Source organism: Larimichthys crocea, chromosome VIII (genome assembly GCF_000972845.2).
Source record: "Larimichthys crocea isolate SSNF chromosome VIII, L_crocea_2.0, whole genome shotgun sequence".
NCBI classification, from domain to species: domain Eukaryota; kingdom Metazoa; phylum Chordata; class Actinopteri; family Sciaenidae; genus Larimichthys; species Larimichthys crocea.
The window spans coordinates 1,171,357-1,195,387 of NC_040018.1; the positions used below are offsets into that span (position 1 = coordinate 1,171,357).

General features: G+C 40.5%; 1 protein-coding gene across 5 annotated transcripts in view; it reads left to right on the plus strand.

The window, feature by feature from the left end:
• cdkl5 (cyclin dependent kinase like 5) overlaps positions 1 to 23,728 on the plus strand; it is a 35,175-nt gene extending 11,447 nt beyond the window's left edge. For 2 of the 5 annotated variants that reach the window (XM_019278101.2, XM_019278103.2), the window contains exons 4-21: positions 3,459 to 3,504; positions 3,600 to 3,736; positions 4,140 to 4,260; positions 5,260 to 5,319; positions 6,272 to 6,362; positions 9,535 to 9,637; positions 11,699 to 11,785; positions 12,279 to 12,359; positions 12,483 to 12,658; positions 13,829 to 14,682; positions 15,073 to 15,413; positions 17,018 to 17,119; positions 17,458 to 17,563; positions 18,256 to 18,397; positions 18,918 to 19,023; positions 20,654 to 20,815; positions 21,797 to 22,057; positions 23,004 to 23,728. In XM_019278101.2, the coding sequence (XP_019133646.2) occupies positions 3,459 to 3,504; positions 3,600 to 3,736; positions 4,140 to 4,260; positions 5,260 to 5,319; positions 6,272 to 6,362; positions 9,535 to 9,637; positions 11,699 to 11,785; positions 12,279 to 12,359; positions 12,483 to 12,658; positions 13,829 to 14,682; positions 15,073 to 15,413; positions 17,018 to 17,119; positions 17,458 to 17,563; positions 18,256 to 18,397; positions 18,918 to 19,023; positions 20,654 to 20,815; positions 21,797 to 22,057; positions 23,004 to 23,408 (3,381 nt within the window). In that variant the 3' untranslated portion in view covers positions 23,409 to 23,728. The remainder of the gene's footprint in view (positions 1 to 3,458; positions 3,505 to 3,599; positions 3,737 to 4,139; positions 4,261 to 5,259; positions 5,320 to 6,271; positions 6,363 to 9,534; positions 9,638 to 11,698; positions 11,786 to 12,278; positions 12,360 to 12,482; positions 12,659 to 13,828; positions 14,683 to 15,072; positions 15,414 to 17,017; positions 17,120 to 17,457; positions 17,564 to 18,255; positions 18,398 to 18,917; positions 19,024 to 20,653; positions 20,816 to 21,796; positions 22,058 to 23,003) is intronic. The other 3 variants (XM_019278104.2, XM_019278105.2, XM_027281854.1) reach the window with 3 other exon arrangements.
• The last annotated feature ends 303 nt before the right edge of the window (positions 23,729 to 24,031 follow it).

Genomic DNA, 24,031 nt, shown 5'->3' on the forward strand with positions numbered 1-24,031 from the left:
CATTTAAAATGTGTGCTCCTGTATAAATAATGTATACAGTACAGTACAGTGCAGTACGTGTGTGGTGGAACATTTAATTAGCCTGAGCGAATGTGTGCTAACGTTTGTGCAATGTTCTGCCACTTTATGGAAGTGTTGTATTAGCGTATGTGGGTGTGTGTATGGAGGCTTATGTGTTATCTTGAATTTGTGACAATAGCACAACCTACACGCTAGCCAGTGTTTCCTGGTGCCTATACAGTATCTCTAAGCTGTACTGTGGCGCTAAAGAATATGTTAATTAATTTCCGGTAGTTGATCCATTTATCAGTGACTCTTCAAGGATTGGTTAATTGCTTAAGCAGTTTATCAAGGAAAACATCCACAAGTCTAACGTGGAGCTTTGCTTGATTTTAAATCTTTGTAATCTGAATTGTTTTTGGGCTACATTATGAAGACGTTGCTTTGGGACAATAATGAAATAATTGTTGGTTGCTAGTTTATACGTTTATAAGTTTATAAGTTTTAATGAGGTTTTGTCAGTTTTATATGCAAACGTTGACAGTTTTATTTTGACTATATCTTTAAAGCACAGAGGTCAGCAGTGGGGTTAGCCTTCTGTCATGGTTTATGTCATTTTATAATCACAGCATCAATAAAAAAGGCAAAACTATTAATGGATGAAAGAAGCATTCACGTTCATTTCAGAGCAGACATTTTTCACAGCAGCCAGTCTGACAAGAAATAGCAGGTAGACGCAGGTGTTACCAGTGATACTAATTAAGGTTCAGTTCCATTCAGGTCAGACAGAGTCAGGGTGCTGCTGTGAGTGCATGTTGGCTCACTGGAAAGTCTCTGCTGCAATAAATGGAACGGAACCTTAATTAGTATGAATGGAAACACCTGCGTTTATCCTACTATTTCATGTGTGAACCACTGAACTAAAACAGAGTATGCACAACAGACACAGTATGAGCCGACGCTGACACAAAGGAACACAGGACAGGACAATTAGACACAGGTGAGTGCAACAGAATCAAAACGGACGATAAAATGCAACAAAGGTGAAGATAGTAAATAAAGATACACGACCTTAATAAAACCTTAATTAGTATCATTGGAAACACCTGAGTTGACCCAACTAGTTCATGTCAGACTGGCTGCTGTGAAAAAGGCCTGTTACAAAATAAAACCGTAAACATGAAACAACTCAAAACCATGACAATATCTTTGAAGAAACTGCATCGCAATGATGCAAATCAATCGTCATCAATTTCATAAAAACATAGCAATGGAGAAAAAAAGGAGTCGGCCCTATTGGCTCTATTTAATGGGATCCATTATTAAAAAATTGGAGGACGTTTGTCAATGGCCTATGCTCTCAAGAGGAGCAAAGGGCTTAAGTCAAGCAAGTCATTAATAAATAATTCCAACTCGCCCCAACATTGCATAATAACAATGTCCTCTATTCAACAGACATGTAAAGATATTAAAAGATAATTGTTGACTAAACAATTGCAGCAATATCACCACATCTGAGGCCGTGCTTTGTTAAAACATGGCTGATGTCTCCGTGAAGGGAAAAAGTGAAACATTATAGCTTTACTCTTGTGTCTTGTGACAATTGGGAGCTTCTCGTGTCATCAGCAGGACATGAGCAAGCCTGGATCTATTTTTAGGTGGCTCAAAAGGTAAATCAGTGGAGGTCACCCCACACGAGCACGGGCATCATCAGCACATTTCAAGGTGCTACCACCGAGCTTGAAATGTCACACTTGCGGTGTGTGTGTGTGTGTGTGTGTGTGTTTTTGCCTGGTAAAAACAGTAAATCTCCCAGTTTGCCTTTGCAGAAACGTTATCTTTACTCACAGGAGTAAGTGTTGTTAAAGCTGTAAATCCTTGATGTTCGTCACTCCAAAAAAAATCTCAAAACAGAAAGCTTTGTATTAAAAAAAAAAAACGTGTTCAGTCAAACAATTGGCTTGTGTGAGTAAGAGTGCTGCCAGTGGCACCCAGCTCCTCATCACCCGGCCTCTTCTCAACACGAAGGCTCACTCTGTTGTCTGATCCCCCGTAAACAAAGGGACAATAGAGAAACATGAGAGGAGAAGAGGACAGTGGGAGACTGGTCTGTATGTTGTGATTCCCTCCAGACCCCTGTCTTCACTCACTCCAATCTCAGAGTCCAACATTAAGATTAAATACACAGCGTTCCCATTTAATCATAGATGTGGACAAACAATATCCTGACAACAACTTGCTGGAAAAACAATAAAATGATGTGGCAGCTTCAGTTCAAACTTGGTACATGATGTTCCAGTTCCAGTTGTTTAGCACTGGCTAAAGTCATGTGGTTATCTGCTGCAGCAGCATGTATTAGAAACACACGAGGCTCTACTCAAACTGAGGCTGTTATCGGAAAAATATGACAAACGTGAGGTGCATTGTGAAAAAGTTCCTGATGTCACTCCTGCAGTGGATGTAGGCAAAGCTTCATGAAAAGATGGATCTGCGTGTGACAGGAATCATAAAAACATGATGAATTTTCCATCCAGAGCCCATTCCATTCTCCTTTCACAATCATCAAACAAACAAATGTTTATTAAAAAAGCCCATAAAAATAAGGAGTAATCTTACTACCAGATGTAGTACGGTATGTATCCTGAAACATAGTCTTATAAACATGTAGAGCTCAATCTGTTCTGTTGCTTTCTAGTTCAGCAGGGTCATCTTTTAAGTCTTCAAAAATCTAATTATAAATCAAATTTTCAGTACTCATTATATAGTCTGATATTTCTTCTATATATCTGTTTGTACTTACTGTGTTTTTGGTCAATTTACTGACTCCAGCATCTAGCTAGTAGAAATAAATCCAATAGAACTGCATTAAGAGTATATGAAGACGTGTGATTATCCTGTGTCCTCTTCATGATCATACTGACCTGTGTTGAAGCTCTGTGAAAAGCTGCAGAAAAACAGATTTTTTTTTGTATGCGTGATTACAAAACATACCCACACATATTTGATGTCTGAACCGTAGCTGCAACAACACCCAGCTTGTTAAATTAAGTGAGGTCAATCAAACAACCTGCAAGAAGCTGAAGGAGACTTAAGATGCTTTATTAACTATGCCAAGCATGTGCTGATTTTTGTGTGTGCGAGTGCCCTGTGGTAAAATAATTGAAATGAGAACACTTGCATGGCTTTTGTTGGCACTGCTGGCTACTTGGGCACATTTATTTATTTATTTATTTCATCTTAAGAGTGGTCAGGAAGTTAATTTATATATCTGTGACTGTGTACGTGGTCCTCACACAAGATGGAACTCCTTTTGCAGATTTTCTTTGGATGTACTGTATGTGAAGCAAGACAGTTTCCAAAGCGTTATCCTATTTTAGAGAGTCACCAAGGCTTCTGTTTAAAGTCAGTCACTTGTTTTTTTTCGTCTTAACACAACTCACCTACTCATTTCTTTACAGGACACCAATGAGCTGGTGGCCATTAAAAAGTTCAAAGACAGCGAAGGTGAGTGAAGGAGCGAGGGAGGGAGAAGAGGATGGGAAGAGGAAGAGGAAGAGACGGACATTTATGTCATTTCTGTCTGTTTAATCTCCACACAGAAAATGAGGAGGTCAAGGAGACGACTCTTCGGGAGCTGAAGATGCTTCGGACACTGAAGCAGGACAACATCGTCGAGCTGAAGGAGGCTTTTCGCAGGAGGGGGAAACTCTACCTTGTCTTTGAATATGTGGAGAGGGTCAGCCTAAAGACACTATCATTATTATTTCACTGTGTGCACACTGTGCATACATTCACTCTTACATTACATATCCCTGTTCTGCTGTATCTAGACTCACACTGCTCAGTTAGGAAGAAAAAAAACATCACCATGGCAACATATGAACTATGCTGTTGGTGAATAATGGTATTCCCCACTGTGTTGCCAGGGTATCCAGCCAAGTGCTTATTTCATGACAGGTTTTATTTTCATGCTGTATTCTCGTCATTTGAGCGCGGTGTCCCCTCTTGCTCCCCAGTCAGGGCTAGGGCCAGGATTTCCCACTCCAAGAATTACTTAGCAACATTATCTTTTACATTAAAATCTGCAGCTACACACTCCTGTAGCTCTTCCTACAAGTTAATGTGTTTGTGGTTTGCAGAACATGCTGGAGCTCTTAGAGGAACTGCCCAACGGTGCACCGCCCGATAAAGTCCGCAGCTACATCTACCAGCTCATCAAAGCTATCAACTGGTGTCACAAGAACGAGATAGTACACAGAGGTGAGGAGTTTATTTTCTTCGTTTATATTTTTATATATCGCTACTGCAAAAATATCAAGATCACTTAGTCGTGTCGAGTCTTGAAATCACATTTTCACATTAGAACAAGGGGAAGTCATTTGCCAGCGATTCAAGAATTCTGTGACACTTTTGATGCTTGAATAACCTCCCCAATGATGTTGTTGCTTGATTTAGAGAAATTAATAAAGCAAAAGAAGAAATTAAAGTGGAATTACTGTAAATAACCCACACAGGATCGGACCTGCAGGGAGTTACCCCAATTCCAGGCAGTGATTCAAAGAGGTCTTGTGCCTAACAATAGCAGTTTACCCATTTAGGGAAGCAATCAAGCAATCAGAGCTTTGTAGGCAGGATTAAGAATGGGGACGTTACCCTACTATCAAGCTAACAAGCTACTATCAGTGTAGATGTGTGGATGAGATTGCAGCAACTGTAAAAATTCCTAAAACAACTTTTGACTCATTTCTCTAATCAGTATGAAACAGCATTAACTTTAAACATTAATCTGGCAACTCCTACCACAGTTTCTATATCAGCTGAAAATGAAGTTGTTGGAAAGGATAGACCATTCGCTACTGAGAGCAAAAGAAAAGAAAATGCCTCTCTAACCAACAGGAAATCAGCCATGTCGGTCAGTGTGATTATCTAGAGAGGTTGTTTATAATATTTCCAGACTTAAAATAGATTTAAATTTCAGCACCTGTAGACCAAACAAATATGTGTATACAGTATTTCCCCAACATCTTTTTTTTTTCTTGGCAGTGTGGCTTTGAAACAGAATTTATTTTCACATACAAAAATCGAAAGGTAAAGTTATGTTGAGCAGTTCTACTCCCCATGTTGAGGTAACATGTGTTAAGATGTGAAAGACACAGTCGTGTTTCGATGTTATGCTCCATAACAGTGAGTTGGAGTATTGATAGTGATGCGCTTGAAGCTTGTGTTGTTAACGGTCTTTTGGCTGCGTCTCTCTCACAGATATCAAGCCGGAGAACCTCCTCATCAGCTCAGAGGATGTTCTCAAACTCTGTGACTTTGGTGAGTCTTTGGTCTTTTCCTTCTCCTCTTTCCAGCAGCCAGACTGTCACAAGAGATTTGCATGTGCGGTGCAGTAAAACCACCCAGACACCGCACATTTACCTTGTGAAATAAAGGTAACTGCTTGTAAAATTGAGGTGCTCGTTTAACAGACTGAATCAGCTTTTTCCTGGTGAGTTATCAGACATTCTGCCGTAGGTGCAGATTCACCATAATGGTGTCAAATTATCTGTGATTTTTGCAGTTATATCTGTGATTCCATTTTTTGGGCAGTTTGGTTTCTTGGGCTCAGTTCACTGTGAAAAATCCCACCATTCATTTGTCACCTTGTAAGTTGTGTATCAGAAGGATCAATTCTGCCACTGGGAAGCTGCCAACCAGCACTATTAAATGTACTCTGGTGGTTATCACAATGCATCTGCCAAGAGGTATATATCAAGAAAGTCAGGTTAATGTTCATCACCCTTTTCCTACTAATAAACTGTATTGACACAGCTGAGTTTTGTCATTTTACAGTTTCCCAGGTGTGTATTTTACATTTGGATGAGTCTTTGCAAAATCACACGGTCAATTAGCTTTGCATAACTGGCTAATGCAACCCAACTGAGTCAGCCGGGGTGAGATTTGTTTGTTATTCACTGTTGGAGCTGTTTATTGTGATTTTTCATGCTTAAAATTGACTCTCTGTACACCAGTTATCTGAAGCATGGTCTCAGCTCGCCTGCGGTGACATAACTAATAATTAAGAGTCTGGTCACATGAGATGATGACCATGTTGTCACTGTAGCTGTCTAAAACAATTTGAGAGATTGCAGTTTAATTCTTACTAATTAGCTATTTACTCCTTTATGTAAAGGACTGTCTGCATGTTGTCACGCACGCACTGGACATCTAAAAAATACAGCATCAGGTCTGTGTGGTTTATTCATTTCCATGTTACTCTGGCTCTCAGGTTTTGCTCGTAACCTGTCTGAAGGAACAGATGCCAACTACACTGAGTATGTGGCTACAAGGTGGTACCGCTCGCCTGAGCTGCTGCTGGGGTGAGTTTGTGTGTGTGTGTGTGTGTGTGTGTGTGTGTGTGTGTGTGTGTGTTTGTGTGCAGGAGACTACGTGAGAAACGAGTAGAGAGAGAAGGAGACCTCATTACGTTGCTTGTTCATTCTCATCTATCTTCTCAGAGTTTTTATATAAGACTGTATCAGATAGGGACACATTGATCTGTACATTTCTCTCCTGATAACATACCAGTACCTCAAACACAGGTAGGAGTACCTATCCAATACCAGTACTCAGTTGAGGCAAAGATTGCTGTAGCACTAAAAACTTTAGTCTGCCATAACAGACAGAGAAAACACAGAAATTTATAACGAAACCAAAGAAACTATACGACCCATCCGTGTAACAGTCAAACTCAGACCAAAATTTCACAAGATCGCAAATGTCAGGCTGAATTTTTTCTGCGCCTAAAATGATGCAGCAGACATGTTGAATCTTTCCATCTGATTGAGTGGTGCAGGTGTGTGTGTGTGTGTACTTATCACTGTCACAGTGCTGTCGCTTTACAGCAAGATGGTTCTGGGTTTGACACCTGACAGCTTGTCTGGAGGGGGTTCCCTCTAGTTTCCTCCTTTTAATTAATCGCTTTGGTTAATTACTGTGGAGGTGCGAAGGTGTGCCAAGCTGGCCCAGGTGTAGCCAAATGTCAGCTGAGACTTGCTCCTGCCACTGGTGTATACCAAGCATTCGTAAAGTATTCGAATGGATGAGCAGTGCAGCCATAAAAAAAAACATGGCATCTTGACTGATACCTGATCCATTTCATAAGATACTCATGAGGTATTCAGGCTAAGACTGTCATTCTGATCTGGCATAGCATATTAGTTGTTTGACACACTAAAATAGGCTACAGATAGCTAGTGGTTTCCAGGGAACCATGAGGGAATTACAGGGAGTCCCCAGAGTAATGAGCACCACCGTTACTGTAAAAACAATATGCAAGAGCTGCTCTCCTCTTGGTTGTCACTCCTAATACATCGCATTACCTTAAGCACAGCTTTACAGTTACATAGTGTCCAGTTATATCCAAGGCACTCTGTATGAGGGTAAGAGAGAGAATATTTCTGGTTTTGCTTACACATATTTCATCTCACATATCCTCCTCGATCTTCTTCTGGATGTGCAGGAACTCGTAGTAGGGGTCGGCCCTCTCTGTCTGCTAGGGTTGAATCGAGTCCACAATAACAACTAGAGACTGCTGGCCTCTCTGCTTCTCCTGTTGAGTCATGGAGCATGACTGCAAAATAGACACTTTCCATATTCTCTAGACATCTTTCTCTTGCGTGGATGGGGCACATGGACCTCCATGTCCTCGTCTGTCGAGCGAGCCTTGACTTAGCCCACGAAGAATCTGAATCCCAGTCAGTCTCCAGATTGTGGAGGGAAACTCACTAATTAATGAGTTTTCAAAATAGCTGCCAATATATTGTCTGTCAATCTACTAGAGAGTGAAAATCTTCTAGAATTGCACTGGACAAAAAAATAGTATTTTATTAAATTTGCTCTGAAATAATTTAACTGCATGCGCCCTGGTATTGTAGAGTCTTTAATAGGTTTCATCGGCATGCTGTCTTTTTGTAATTTTATCAGGATTGCTTGCAAACACAATTTTGAGCTTATGGCATATTTATTTGTTTTCTGATAACCCCGGATGTAAAACATAGTTACATTTTCAGATGCTGACAGTTTTTTTGTTTTGTTTTTTACATTGCACTAGTCCTCCCAAATAGCAAATAAGTCTCATTGGATTTCTATTATTGAAGTTTTATTATGTTATAATTACTTTTTGAGAAGCTAAAGGAATATATATTTCCTTATTTAGTTTATTTAACAACGCTTTATTGTCATTTTCTTCCCACAATAAACTTATTTTGTCACCCTAATCCATTATGCAAGCTCTGTTTGTAAAAAAAAGGAGGTGTTTCTATTTCTAAATGTTTCTACATATAAATAATTTAAATTACTATTATTATTTTTACATTTTTTGATTAAAGTTTTTTTGCATAAATACAAAACGACAAAACCTATCCACAAAAAAATAAAAATATGCCATTGTCCCCAATTCAGTCATTTGTCCACAGTTGTTACCCACTTAAATCCAGATTAAAACCCAGAGAATCTCATGGTTTTTTCCATTTCTGCAGAAAAAGATGAGTCCTTCCATCAACATAATTGTCCTAATTTTCCCAGAGTCAGGACCTCAGAGATCAGAGATTTCCACATGGACATAGGAGAGTCTTCCCTAACCCACTTCACCATGATGGCTTTCCTTGCCAACATTAAAAACAATTAATCCTCTTCCTCATAGTGTTTAAGAGAGATTTCCAAGCAGACACAAAAGTGGATTTTCTTTGTTAACTTTCATTGTTAACCAACATGTTAAATTAAGTATTGTATTGTTTTAAATGTAAATGTTTATTTTTTATAATTAATTTCATGTCCAGTATTAAGACTTAAGAATATTTATTAGACTTTTTTGTTGTTGTTGAGTCCCACAGAGTATTTTGTGTAACTTCCATGTTTTCACCCTCATTGTTTTAATTCACATCACTGAGAAACAGCTTTACTCTTTCCACCAAAAAGAGGCAATGATTCACCTGCTACAACACGATGACATGAACCATCGTGTGCACACCAGCATATCCTGAGATCAATTTTCTGTTTCGCAGTTGTTATTGTTGCTTATGTTGTTTTTGATGCTTCTGCTGCATTAAATGTCCATTCTAGCTCGGAGACAGATGAACGTCATGTAGCCTCACTGCTGTAGCCTGATTTAGTAAATGCCCTGGAACATTTATTGAGACAGTGTTTGAATGCCACCCACTCAAATACTCTCTCCCTCCAACACCATCGCTCCTCTGCTTCTCTGCTGCCAGATCTCTCGCCATTTTTCACCAGACTCCTCAGCGCCGTTCCCTCAGAAATGACCATCTTCTTTATGAGCATCTCCAATCAGAAACACAGTATCCATCATCTCGTTTTGCCGCACGACCATCGCCATCCTTCTCATCATCATCATCATCATCATCATCATCAAGTCTTTTCATTTTCACCTCTATCATCATCATTCCCATTTTCACTATCATCACTCCTGCCATCTTATTGACAAGATTGCCACGAAATATCACATAAATAATGTTTTGTTCTCTTTCTCAGGGCTCCCTACGGAAAGGCGGTGGACATGTGGTCGGTGGGGTGTATCCTCGGGGAGCTGAGTGATGGACAGCCCCTGTTTCCAGGGGAAAGTGAGATAGATCAGGTTGGTGAGCCAGCCCTGAGTAATAATGAAATAAGTTTGACAGAAAATGAATCAACAACAACTTTAATAAATGATTTATTGTTTGAACTGATTTGCCAAATCAAAGTGGTATTTGTGGATTCTAGTGAGGATTTGACGCTTTTCTTCATCTCATATCTTTATTTAGTGAATCTCACTGAGTTCAAATCAGAACAAATGGTTCCTCACTACTTGACGAAAAGCGAATTTGGGCTTGAAATTATTTTCTGAAGTGGTTAAATAGACTTTTTAAACAGTGTTGTGAATCAGTGTGAGATGAAAATCACAGTTACAGTTTGTTGGGCTCAGCACCTGACCCGACAGATGTGCATCTCTTTTGCACACTGACTGTTTGGGACAGATTTTGAGTTTATATCACTATAGCACAGACATGCATGTACACATACAAGCATAAAGACGTATGTGTGTAAAAGAGATGTTATAAAAATTAAGCAAAAAGCTTTAAATATTAATCAATGAATATGAATATCCAACCATCCATCCATTTTCAGCTGACACTGGGTGAGAGGCGGGGTACACCCCTTCGTCACAGGGCTGACACATGGAGACAAACAACCATTCACACTCACATTAACACCTACGGTGTTATGAATATGAGTATGAATATATTATTTAAAATCTCAAGAAAGCGGATGGATGGATTAAATACAATTTAAAAACTAGAGAATAAAAGTCTTATATAAGGTCTTAAGGTTTATTTTAGCATCAGCCTGGTTAATGGCCTCTGGCAGGCTATTCAAAGCAAAGAAGCCACTACAGAAAACCACTGTTGTGGTGGATCTGAGAGGTCTGATGGTGCTATCAGGGGTGAGTTGTTCAGAGATATGTGTGATTATAGGGGTAAGACATAAAAAGATATAGATATAGTTAAAAGGATTTTGAAATGTGTACTGGAATGAAATGGGGTCAGCGTAAGGCTGCAACAATATGAGGTGATGTCTCGTTTCTGGTTTCATAATAACTAGGCTGCAGTGTTTTGAATTAGTTGTAAACAGGTCAGACACAATAAGCAATTGAAAGACGACACGGTAGGCTGTTGGAGCTGGGGATGAGCATTTGTCCTTGACATTTATGGACTAAACAAGTCCGCTCAAAAGTCTATAACCCACAATCACAAGTTTGGGTAATTCTAAGCAGATGTTTAACTGATTATCTATAGATTATATGTGACCATTCATGAACATTACCTAACCAATCCTTAACCACAGTGCTGTAATATCAGAAAATGATTAAAATGATTAAAATGTTTCAAATTCTCTATAAACTATTTGTAGGTGAACTGTCCAAATAAGGTGTTATGCAAGTTTGTCCTCGCTCTGTAGACCCTCAGACAGCTCATCAACTCATTGAAATTAGCAAAGGGTGCATCAGTATTTATAAATAATCATTCATTTCAAACCTACCCCCCATGCTACTGTGAGACTTCATGGATATCCGCTTTTATCTCAACAATTGTGAAATTTATGGACTGGGGCAATGCACTGCGACATGATTGGCTGATTTCCATCATAATCACCATTTTGCCTGATAAAACAGTGAACTGTAAGAGGAAAAGAAATCCTCTTACTAACTTTTATTAACTTTATTAATATATTTGTACAACACATGTGAATTACATATCATCATCATCATCATCAATTTGATGTTAATGTGTCATATTTTACACATATGTGATTGTGTATATGACTGGTCAGTTGTAGTAATGACGCAATTATCACACAATTAACGGACAAAAAGAAAAACAATCAGTGCAGGTTCGAACAGAAAAAGACAGACATGTTCAGAAGCAACTCACAGAAGAGAAAGTCATTTCTTAGATGTGATTTAAAACAAAATTACAGCCAATCACAACTGTTTTTAACTGTGCTAACCTCAGCCTACCACCTTACCTACCACAAACTCACCTCTAAATGTGGCTGCTCAGTTGACCTTGACTTGAGATTTGTTTTGGCAAACTGCAGTTTCCAAGGTCAAGGTCATTTTGCATTTATTAATGAAGGCGCTGCTTCGTTTTGTCTCCAGCTCTTCACCATTCAGAAGGTTTTGGGGCCACTTCCTGCAGAACAGATGAAACTCTTCTACAATAACCCTCGCTTTCATGGAATCAGGGTAGGAAATGTTTATCTTTTATCTTTTCTACACTCGCTTGTGTTCTTCTTCTTCTTCTTTCTCCTCCTCCTCCTCCTCTTCTCTGTTTTTACCTCCTTTCCTTCTGTCTCCAGCTTTGTCTCCTTCTCTCTCTCTCTCTCTCTTGTGGCAATGTTCCCAGCACCATGACTGAGTGGATTGCTATGACTCATGAGATAGGTGGTTGGTGTTCAGTTTAGCAGCGAGAGAAAATGTCCCAGAAGGCCGATCAAGACTTTGTGTGTGTGTGCGTGTGTGTGTGTGTGTTTGGTGGTTTGTTTAGTGTGATCTGGTGATAGATTTTTGTGTGATATGAACTGAGAGCTACATTTTTTTTTTACTGGCAGGAACATCTACTGTATGTTGGAAAACGTAATAGTATTTTTTGCATACACAAAAAAGTTCAGTTTGGATATGAATTTGATCCAGCGTGTGTGTGTGTGTGTGTGTGTGTGTGTGTGTGTGTGTGTGCCAGTTTCCCTCTGTTACTCATCCTCAGACTTTGGAGAGAAGGTACCAAGGCATCTTGAGTGGTTTGATGTTGGATCTGATGAAGGTAAAATGCCAAGAAATTCACTTCTTTATTCTAGTATTTACATAGGCATCCCTAATCTATCCACCAATTATTTAAATCAATAAAATTTAACATATACCCCCTCTGTGTGTCTTTTCCCATCAGAACTTGTTGCTGCTAAACCCCACTGAGCGTTATCTGACAGAGCAGAGTTTAAACCATCCGGCCTTTCAGCCTCTGAGGCAGGCGGAGAGAGAGCGGCCTCCTCCTGCATCTCCCAACCCACCGCGCTCCTCCAAGAGGAAAACACACCATCATGGAGAGAACACAGTTCCTACAAGGTTTCACTACATTTGTTTATTTTCACTTTCTCCATAGCTTCTACCTGCAGTCATCATTTTGAATCCCGCTTAGTAGACACCAGGACTGATGTTGGTTTTCGGCTTATCCAGTAAAGTCCTAGATTGCCATCTCAGTATAAACCATATAGGAAACTCTTCACTGATGGATAGATCTCACTTACATCCTAATTCTATAAGGGCATCCATAGAGCGCATGCTGAAAATGAAAAGTAATGCTGTTGTAATGCAATGAAAGTTAAAGATGTTTCCTTTGGAGATTGTTGAAAAACAATCGATCCATTTTCAATAACCACCACTGCGGGCACTGATAGTATGAAGGATGCAATGTGTATGCGTAACATCACCCATAGGTTTTCGAAGCGCCATTTTGGCTGTCCTACCTCTTTTACCTCCCAGCTAATCTGAAAATCAGAAAAGACGTGGATCATCGGCAGATCTGAGGCGGACAGAATGAAGCCTGGTTGCTCAAACAAGCGGCCATGCTGTTAATTAAGCACATCAGACTCAGTACAGTTGCCATGAACGGAGAAATTAGCTATAAAAACAGTCTTTTAATTTTTGTACCAGGCTGTAAACATGTTTATTTCTGCTGTAAAGTTGGATATTTCAATATGGGGACTTATGGAGATTGACTCATTCTGTAGCCAGCCTCAAGTGGACATTTGAGGAACTGGCACTTGCACATTGGCTTCATTTCACAGTCGTGGAGGTTGCCGCTTGGTCGCATGGGGCTGCAGACAATCCCAGTTGCTTTGGGCGATAGACAGGGTACACCCAGGACAAGTCGCCAGTTCATCACAAGCCACATAAACAAAACGCATACATTTACATATAAATATATATATATATATAGACCATCCATGCACACAGCAACATATTTGGGTAATTCACACAAATATTGTTTTTGTCCTATTCAGGGATTTATTTCTTCTAGTTAAGAGAGTGGAATATTTTTGTGTGTCTGTTCTTAGATCAAGCAGTAGAAGAATTTTTGGATTAAGTTTGATTTCATTGGGGATCATTTTGAGTGCAGGTTTGTGCAACATTCACCAAAACAGAGAGTATTCATCCAAAAAGATTTGGACTCGACATAATGTTAAATTTAAATAGTAAACACTCCCTTTACTGTCTGTCCTTCGTCCCCTTCAGGAGTCACACCAAGAGCACGAGCCGTCGCTCCAACAGCAAAGAATGTTCCAGCCTCCCTCGCCATGGAGACCTCCATCACCTTGGCAACAAGAGTTTTCTCAATGGTAACAAACCGCCCCCATCCAGTTTAAGTCCTACACTCCACCCTAAGGGCCAGTACATGTCCCAGACCCTCAATCGTTCTGCCTCATCCAGCAAAGACCTGGCTAACAACAACTTGCCACACCTCCTCAGTCCCAAAGAAGCCAAAGGCAAAACAGAGTTTGATTTCAGCATGGGACCCTCCCCGAAGCTGTCAGACCAGGGACACGGGGCAAAGTACGGGCACAGCAAACCCACCTCTTCTCGCTCTCAGCAGCAGCAGCAGCAGCAGCAGCAACAGCAGCAGCAGCAGGCCGGCCGCCACACCTTCCTGGAAAATAAGACCAACACACTGCAGTCTGGAGCAGAGAAACAACATGGCCGACATACCCACAGTATGGCCGACTCTGCCCATGGATCCATGTCCTCCTCTTCTAAGAGTTCAGCCTCTTATCTCAGCTTGTCGAAGAGCCACAGCGCGCTGAGTGATGCCAAATCTGTGGGGAACCTCAGCGACGGTCGACTCCACCCAGATGACCCAAACGCCAACACGACAGTGGGGGCGGGACCCAGTGCCCGCTTCTTCCCTGCCAGCTGTTTGGACCTCAATACCCCTTCAGGTCCTCCGGGGCCACCTGGCAGCCCTTCTGCTCGACACAGCGATCGATCTGGGCACAGCCCTGCCTCTCGTAGCAGCGGCAACGTCCGTATGGAGAGCAGCACTCTGGACTCGTCATCCAGACACAAATCCAGACATAAATCTTTAGCGCCAGGTAGGTCACGTTTGTCACATTTGTATTCAAGAGTTCAGTGAATTAAGAATGGAAAAATGACATTGGCTTCAGGCTTCAACCAGATCTTTTTGTAAGTATTTATATTCAACGCATCAAACAGCAAAAAGAAACAAACAGATGGCCAGAAGCTGCTTGTATAATTGGTATAGTACAGTAAATAGTGGCTGATGTAGAACAAATGATAACATGGACAGTTAATGTGTCCATATGTACAGAAAAATATGTATTTCAATCTATATTTTAAAGACAAAACACCAAGAATATGCTTTGTATATGCTTTTTTCACACACTATATAGATTGAATAGTCAATAAAATAAATAATCATTACTTGAAGCTCTAATAACTTTGATCTTTTCGCTCTTCTCCAGAGGAGGCCGGTGCTCCGGAGCTCTTAGACCCCGGAGGAGCAGGGATGCCGTCCACTCACACTCTGCCTTCTCCACATGAGTCCTATCATTACGGCCTGGGCTATACCTCCCCCTTCTCCTCTCAGCAACGGCCTCAACGCCACTCCATGTACGTGAGGAGGGAGCGCCACCGACCGCATGGGGTTGAAAGCGGTATGGCGGGCTTGCCCGCCCCGGGGCAGGCGATACCAACACGTGCCAGTAGCCTGCAGCTTCTCTCCCCTCAACTGCAGCACCGGACCACACTCACTGGACACTCAGTGAGCTCTTCGAGAGAGGACTGCACTGATGACATGACGAGGGTTAGTGGCAGACAGTCCTGTGAGTGTGGTAGTAGTTAAAGGAAACGTTCACCCTAAAATACTGACACTGTTAAGAGGGTCCAGTTATGATCCGATATAGACAGTTAACAGTCATCGTCAATCTTAGATTATATGAACATACTCCTACTAAGTAGTTTAAAAAGCACACAAGGGGCAACTATTTACTGCATACTGAAACTAGAAACTGAATAAGATTAGCTGATAATAAACCTGATCTGTCACTGTCAGTAATCGATACACAACCATTAATCAAGCCAATGATTAACAGACAACCTTATCATACTCAGCAGTTACCTATTGTTTCTGAATTAAGCATATTTAAGCAGCAGTTTGAATTAAGCTAAAGCTCCCTGCTCTATCCGGGGGAAATATGATACCAAACTCCCTTTTAAGAAATATAAAATTTGAATAATCCCTTATGTCTCCATAAAACACATCACACTAGAAACATGAGATAAAGGACGTGTGTCGACAGTCTTCTTGATTATTCAGAATCTGAATCTGAATAAACTGTCTAACTTGTTTCCTGCTTCCTACTGTATTTAGTGCTGAAGAAAGTGTGCCTGCCTTCTGACAATATTTAACATGTTTGATTTTATCAGATGAGAATCATCAAGATGAGAAAAAGACTGTCAACAGAGTCCTATTTCAGCGGTTGCATACATGATACAAAGCAGCTGACCTGTGGTGACATGTACGCAGATCTACACAAAGTTGCTCACTGAGCTAGTGCTCGGAAAACATCTGTGGTTGGTTGAACTTTCACTATGATTGTCAGTAGTTTCTCAGAGAATCTGGTAATAAAAGACATGGTCTAAAAGCTGTTGTTAAACAAATAAATAAAATAGGTTTAACTGATTAGTAATATAATAATTACATAACTGTATTAATCACACAGGGGGAAACTGGTTTTGTAGCCTACGTGCAATGAAGAAAGTCAGACTGGACACAACACTACCACAATATTAACACTAACACATATTGCAGCAGCACATTAGCGTAGCTACAAAATTAAAAAAGTATACTATATAACTATGAAACTATATAAATTCAGTTGATTAAAGAATACAATGGCCAATTATAAGTGACTGATTTAAGAACAAGGTGAGGCAACAGACAATAAATATAAACAGATGACAGATGACTTATCTTTACCTGAACCTGATGCTAACTAATTCTTAAGGGACCGCAGTGAGATGCCGCTAAAAGATGTTGAGTTTTTGGAAACTATTAGAAAATATATTGTTGCTCCACCTGCAATTCAAACCCACGTCTAAAGTCAGGTGAAGGCAGTCTACTAAGAATTATTAAACAAGAAATCTGGACTGAAATAGGAGACACACAAAAATCATAGCATTTTTTCTGACTTACTTTCAAGGCCACACACAGCTTCAAGACATTAAATACTGTAAGAGCGTCTAAGGGTGAATCTTTTCTTTGAAAATGTATTTTCACTTACACAAGTAAAGTTACACATTTCACAAGTGTGTGCAGGGACTGTCACTGTCTTGCATTATCATTGCCTCTGCTTCATGCTGCTTCTCCAGTCTGCTTTGACCTGCGCCTGTCCGTCTTCTCAACAGAGTGAGCAGTCCCCTAAAGACATGAGCCACCCTTGTGCCCCCATCAAAGACTCTACGAGGGACAACACAGCCGCTTTTCATACACAGCGCTCTAAAAACGAGGTCCGACCCCCTGACTCCTCCCTACCTCCAACCAGTTCACTAAACACAGCCAGTAGCTGACCCCATAGCTTTTTCTGTTTCTACTCAGGTCAACAGCTTCACTGCACGTTGTCGCTGGTATAAATGTAACCTCACTGAAAAGCTCTAAGATTGTCCTGAATGTCTTGTGATGTGAGCCAGCGAACAATGTTATAGCTAATGATAAGCAATGAAGTGAATCTAAATGAGAGATTATCAATCACAAAGCTGAAATACTGAGAAACTTTGTATGTATGGTCCTGTGTCCATGTTTGTATTTGTGCGTTTTTGTGTGTCCACATGTTCTGTGTGTTTCTCAGGTGGGTATGTATCATGACCCTCATGGTGAGGACGGAGGTTCCTCCAAGGAGAACCGGATGATCTTCACTGAGTCCATGCCTCGGAGAGTAGGCAGCTTCTATCGAGGTAAGGGATCATCAAAAGTGAATTTCACTTAATTCAAAGTTCATTTGTGTTGATAAATATCCTTGAATTGAATTTATTGAAATGCAGTGGCAAACAAAAAGGTTTAAAGTCTTGTATTAAGAGAAATGAAAGTTGGATCCTACCTCCTGACTTTTTGATGTTTGTGTCTGATGAATAGCGCATAAAAAATGTGTCTACATGTTAAATTTTGATCCTGGAAACAGTAAGGAGACACATCTAAACCATTCAGTGCTTTATAAACAAGGAGTTCAAATAAAGACCAAGGGGGGAAAAACAAACCAAAAAAGAAAAAGAAAGAGATATTATCAGAGCTCTGCTCTGAATAAATTAGTTTGACACAAAAACTTGGGGGTTTATGACAGATTAATAGTAAATGTCAGGTCTTAGAAGGGTTTCTTTCTACACTTGCCATTTTGCATTGTCTTTGACAATTATAGAGGGAAAAATCCATAATAAAAGAGGCAGATATCAACTTAAATAGACAAGGCAGACATGATGCATTTTGGGAGATGTGAGTGCAACAAAAAACATTGCAGAATAACTTGCAGAATAAATTTAACCTCACACATTCATAATATCCAAGGCAGATTTTTAACCCCTTTAAATTCCTCAGTGAAATCTGAAGATGTACACTTTTAATGATTTTCTCTCTCCTCGTTGTTTCTCTTCAGTCCCGTCCCCGAGACCAGATAACTCTTCCTCTTTCCATGATGGTGTTGGGCAGGTGCCTGGTCGAGGTCCAGTCGTACCTGTTGTACCTGTCGATCCTGTTGCAATGGCTAACCACTCCAAACGCCAGACGGCTTTTGACTGGTGAGAACTGCCATGTTTGTTAGCTGTGACTTCACATAAAAAGCCTTAAGTATGACCTAAAGTGTCTGCACGTAAACACTTTACACTTTACATGCATTTCTTAGCTGTTAGTAGATGAGCTTCTACAATACGTTGAGGAGTAGATGCTGAATGATGAAGACAAATTTAAACTTTGTCGTCAAAATGTATTCACTTGATCAAACTCGGGTGTTTCTATGCGACATATTTTCTTCTCTGTGAGTCTGTCACAACACTAATTAAGATACAAATGATTTTACAAGATCACTTGTGGTGTCGTCTGTAAAGTATCAGAGACTCTAAATGTTTTTTTTGGTTTGCACTCTACATCATTTTATTTTGCTGATGTTATTATTTTTGTGTCCTTTCATGCTGTGTTATAGTCATCACATTATTTATTTCGGTTTGCCCGAGACGCACCTGAGAAGAAGTCACGATTTAATATTGAGCTTGCGATTACAAACATGACTCATATGAACAATTCTTTACATTTACCTTGCAGGACTACCGCAGAAGCGATGGTCATGAATCCTCCAGAGCCCACCAAAGAGAAGGAAAAACAAGGCTTCTTCAGAGCCATTAAAAAGAAGAAGAAGAAGACACAAATAGTAAGATCATATAAGACATCACCTGTCATTTCATCTAGGAGGTGTTGTTGTTTATTCTAGAGTGTAGTAAAAATGGTTATTTGTAGCATCTATACTTTCTGTCATCAGTGTTCTACATGTGCCAGTTCTGGTTTATTACAACATGGGTCTTATTTTTCATAATGGGTAATAATAATGTTGGAGTCATGGTGATGGGCCAAGAAGCGGTGACATAATAAGTAAAAATAGCCCCAGTTTAATCAAAATCATTTAGTCATGTCTTTTTCAGTGGTGCTTATTTTCCATGCCACTAAATCACAGCAAAACAAGAGCGCGACATGTTGTAATTAAAAGAATATTACTGAAATATCACACATGTTGGCAAAAAATGGCATCTATTGATTTGGAGAACGTCAGAGTCTCCTCATTGGTCCAAACATATCTGATATATTAACCTGCAGCCATTTTTCATCTCTCCAGTGGAGTGGAAGCTTTTGTGATCTTAAGTCGTTTTATGATTACTTCATTAAGTCTGTTTCCATTGCGCTTGTTTGCATAGATACACAACTTCTTTACGATATTTAACCTTTTTTTTAATTGTCAGTTCTTCTATGTTTATGTGCAAACTTGAAATGTGTATTGATGGTACAGTTTACCTGTGAAATTAAGGATGAGGAAGGAAGGATGATTGCGTCTTTCTTTAAAAAAGAGATCAAATTCGGGCAAGAGGACTTGTTGTGGAGAAATTGCTGTCAAAGGTCAGTGGTGAAGTCAGGAGGGAAGAAAGTGTTCAGGAGCCTCTGATGTCTTATGCTGTATTATTTATTGACGCTTGGCCAAGGAGAATTAGAGACACTCTCAAAGTTCATCAGAAGTGCCTGAGTCAGTCTCACATTCTGCCCAACTCATCCTGGTGGATAGACTTTAAACCCCAAGATAACACCACAAATACTATACGCTCAGAATTAGCCAAAGAGAATGTTTTTACCTATGCAGATGTTATTGTCAACATATTCTAGTCTGGAGACACAGTTGTCTGTTTACGCAGATTAGAACGTCAATGGCAAGATATCTACTATGTCTAGGAAAGCTGCAATAGGTTTCTGGCCACCACAGTGTTGAGATAAACTGGCACCTACTGTTCTCAACCAAAGCCAAACAACTAATACTGCTGAGGACCACAAGGCCCACACGTGACCTTGTGTAACCTAAGGATAGAAAATTCCATAACAGGACTTGGTTGCAGAAGATGTGAGGTGAAGAAGCCTGTTGGATGAGAGGTGAAACGTCTTCATGGATCTACAACAAAGTCCAGTTGCCCCAGTTTCTCCAAACAGAGTGGTTTAGATAACCTGGCTAACAGTCTGGTCACCACTAATTTCCTGCCCTGTCAGAGTTTAAGGACGTGTCAATTGCCTTGGATAGTACAATTTAAAATGACAGATAGAGATGATGGCCTAAATACAAGACACAAGTTGTAATAAAACTGAATTATCCTTCCCTTTTTATCTTAACTATCAACTCTCGATGCTGTTGATTTGTTTCTCGTTATCTATTGTTAGGTTCTTTAGATGTGCATGTTTAGTTGTGCTGCAGTAGTTTTTCTGTTTGCTGTGTTGAGAGTTGTGGCTGTGCGTCTTCTGTTCCACAGACGGACATGGAGGACGGGAGGAACCCCAGCATCAAGAAAAGCCTTTTCCCCCTCTTTAGCTCAAAGAATAGCTTAAAGCACAACTCAGCTGTCAAAGTCCTACCTGTAGTCGCCTCGCCTATGGTACAACACCAGCCTCCCGCGCCCTATCCTGCCTCACCAGTAATCTAACCTCAACACTACGACTGCATGTTAACTCACACCGCACTCACCAGAATGACCTGATTTGAAATCCTCTCAAGCGCCTGATGATTAATTGACTGAGAAATATTCCAGCTTTGAAAGGATTTCAAATATGTTTGGAGTCTTAATACTGCACGTTGTTTGTGCATCCGTTTTGTCTCGCTGTACGGTATGTCAAACGCAGTCCCCTTGCATCACATTGCATTGTAAGACATTGATTTCATGCTGCAGTGTTGTTTCTGAGGCCAAAACTTCTGCACATCGAGGCTTCTTATTGTCAAAAAAATATCATGTTATGATAAATATCATGTTATCATAAAAGGGTCAAGAACATTTTTAATTCTTTTATGAGCACATGAACCCATGCATGCATCCAAACTCATACTGTAGACATTTATTGTACTGTACTGGAAGAATACTGAAGGAATTGTTGCTTTCTTGCAGAGAGTTAGATGAGGAGATGGAGGAACAGCAGCCTGTTTTGGGAAACAAATAGTCTGGCTCACCGAAGCTCTTCTTGTCATCTAAATAATTTACAATTGAAACGTCATTTAAATCAATTATCAAGCAAAAACGAGAGTTCACTGCTTTTCTTTTGACTATTGTTGTGGGACTATTGATGAAGAGACAAAACAGGCAACAGGCTTCTGGAAAGCTGTGATGGGCCTCTTTACTGTTTCCTGATGTTTTAATGATTAATTCATTAGTAATGGTGATGATGAAAATAATTGTTAACTGCAGCCCTGAAGTGAAAACACGCACACAAAACATTTTTATCTGTATAAAGTCATCACCATCATCGCCTCCTTGTGTTTTGTCTGGTGTTGCCAGAGAGGTGCATGAAGAACCTTACCGGAGTGAGATGTGTTGAATGATGAAAATGAGTGTGGCAGAGGGAATAACATTAACACAAAGTCAATATTTTAGATAATTAATAATGACATCTCTGTATTTCATCAGGTTCCTGGTAACGGACAAGAACACCTGTCCCTGCAGAGAAGCTCCAAGTCGTCCTCTCACCACAGCAGCCGACGGAAAAACCGCGAGCGATCCCGAGACAGAGACCGGGAACGGGAACAGAGCCGGGACCGGGATCGAGACAGAGAGAGGGAACGGGAGAGAGAAAGAGAGAGAGAAAGGGAGAGAGAGAGGGAAAGAGGGAGGGAGAGAGAGAGAGTCAATGACTGGCCACCAGACAAACCAATGGACTCACACTCCCAGGTATTTACATACTGGAGACGTTAGTTTGGATTTGTTTTCAGATCATCAAAATATCATGATGCTGTGTTGTTTTCTACCTGTGACAGTCATGAATACGTAAATTATGTTATTTCAGTCACATTTGTAAGTTAAGTCATTCAAAGTTGTTCTGCATCATTTAAAAAACGCATGTCAACTTGTCACAAATGAGGCATCATTGATAGTTCATGCTCATACGCCCCAGCTGTAATCATCTGACAGCTGAATGAATCATCATTTATAATCAGATACACACACCAAACACGGCCAATTCTCATCACAAGGTGATCCATTTAAATATGGCACAGATCCCTGCTACACCGTTGTTGCTACTGCTACTGCTGGCAAAGCTTTGCCTCCGTCACCCCAACCTCCACCTTTCTAATTCAGAATCCTAGCAGGTCTTAAAGGTTGAATGATATTTATGACTAATCCAGGGAGCATCTAAAACTGGAGCTGTCAGCACCAAGCATAACCGTGTCTCCATCTGTTGCAATAAATGGTAAATGTATGACAAAGTGTTACTGATTTAAATACATTTGCAGAAAGGTAGTTCATGGCAACAGATTTCTTTTTAAAATAAGTCATCCTTTTTGAATCTACCAGGTCTTTTTTGGCAAATGTCTCACACAGAGATTCAATAGAGTAAAATAAAGGAGAATAAAATAAAGGAAGAAAAAGGAAGGTCGGTTGGGTATTAAGGCTCCTCTATGTCTATTACATTGCCTAATAATCCCAAACTGGGATTCAAAAGAGAGAATTTGCCTGGTAAAGCATAAAATGCTGCTCCAATATTTAACTTTAAGACTTATGTCTTCAGTAGGAATGAACACAGACAGGCTAGGAAAGTCAGACTATTGAGAGACTGTTGGGTTTTTCTATGTAAAAGCCTTATCTTCATCAACTTTATCGCTTTCTCTTAAAACAGAGTCAACCACTCAAGTCACTCCGCAGGCTCCTTCACCTCTCCCCTTCTTCCTCAAATCAAGGACAGCCTCCTCCTCCTCCTCCAGACCTGCGCTTCCAAGCCCCCCTACCCAACCCCCCTCAGCCCTCCTCCAAAGCGGGCTATCCTGAGGGTCGAGGGCACGCCGACAGCAGGGGGCACACCGGGGTGAGCAGCTCCGCCCAGGCTAAGAGCCGCAAGGCCAGCTACCCTCTTCCCGGACAGATCGAGTCCAGCTGGCATGTGTCTGCTTTACAGCGGGCGGAGGGTGCTCAGTTCACACCCGAACAGCTTGGCATCAAACCGGGGCAGAATGGACCCACATTTACCCGAGCCTCCCGCACCAGGATGCCAAACCTCAATGACCTGAAGGAGACCGCGCTGTAATACCCCCCCCCAACCCAACCCCTCTAAACCACACCACCTCCAATATGTCTCCATCCTGGAAGCATCTGCCAGACGCAGACATCGTGATACTGTAGTAAAAGTTTACATGAAAGCCTATTTCACTGGATCAAGTCCTTATACAGAAACATAGTTATCTGTTAACGCCTCTGAAATCTACAAAGACTATAGACGTTGACAGGCCAAACACCAGTAACATTGTTGTTTAAGGATTCAAAGACAGCAAAGGGCCCTCTCCCTCCTGGGGATGACAGTACTGTATCGGTTGTATGTTATTCTCTCTCTACTCAACAAGGTTAGAACATCAGAATAAGCTGATCTTTCCTATCAAGGAGACACTGCCCATGTGGCCTCTTTGCTGCCATCTACTGCTCACAGGACACTACAGCAACACGTCAGACAGCCGCCGTCACACCGGTGGCCAATAAACTCAAAATGTTTTTCAAACTCTGGTATTTGATAAGAATAATAATAATAATTTAAAAAAAAAGATTTATATCAACATTATTTATTAAATATTTATTTGTTTTAAATTCAAGGATATAAGCTATAAATGACACAGTATGTAGGCTATATGGGAATATTATAAGGTAATATAGAATTAA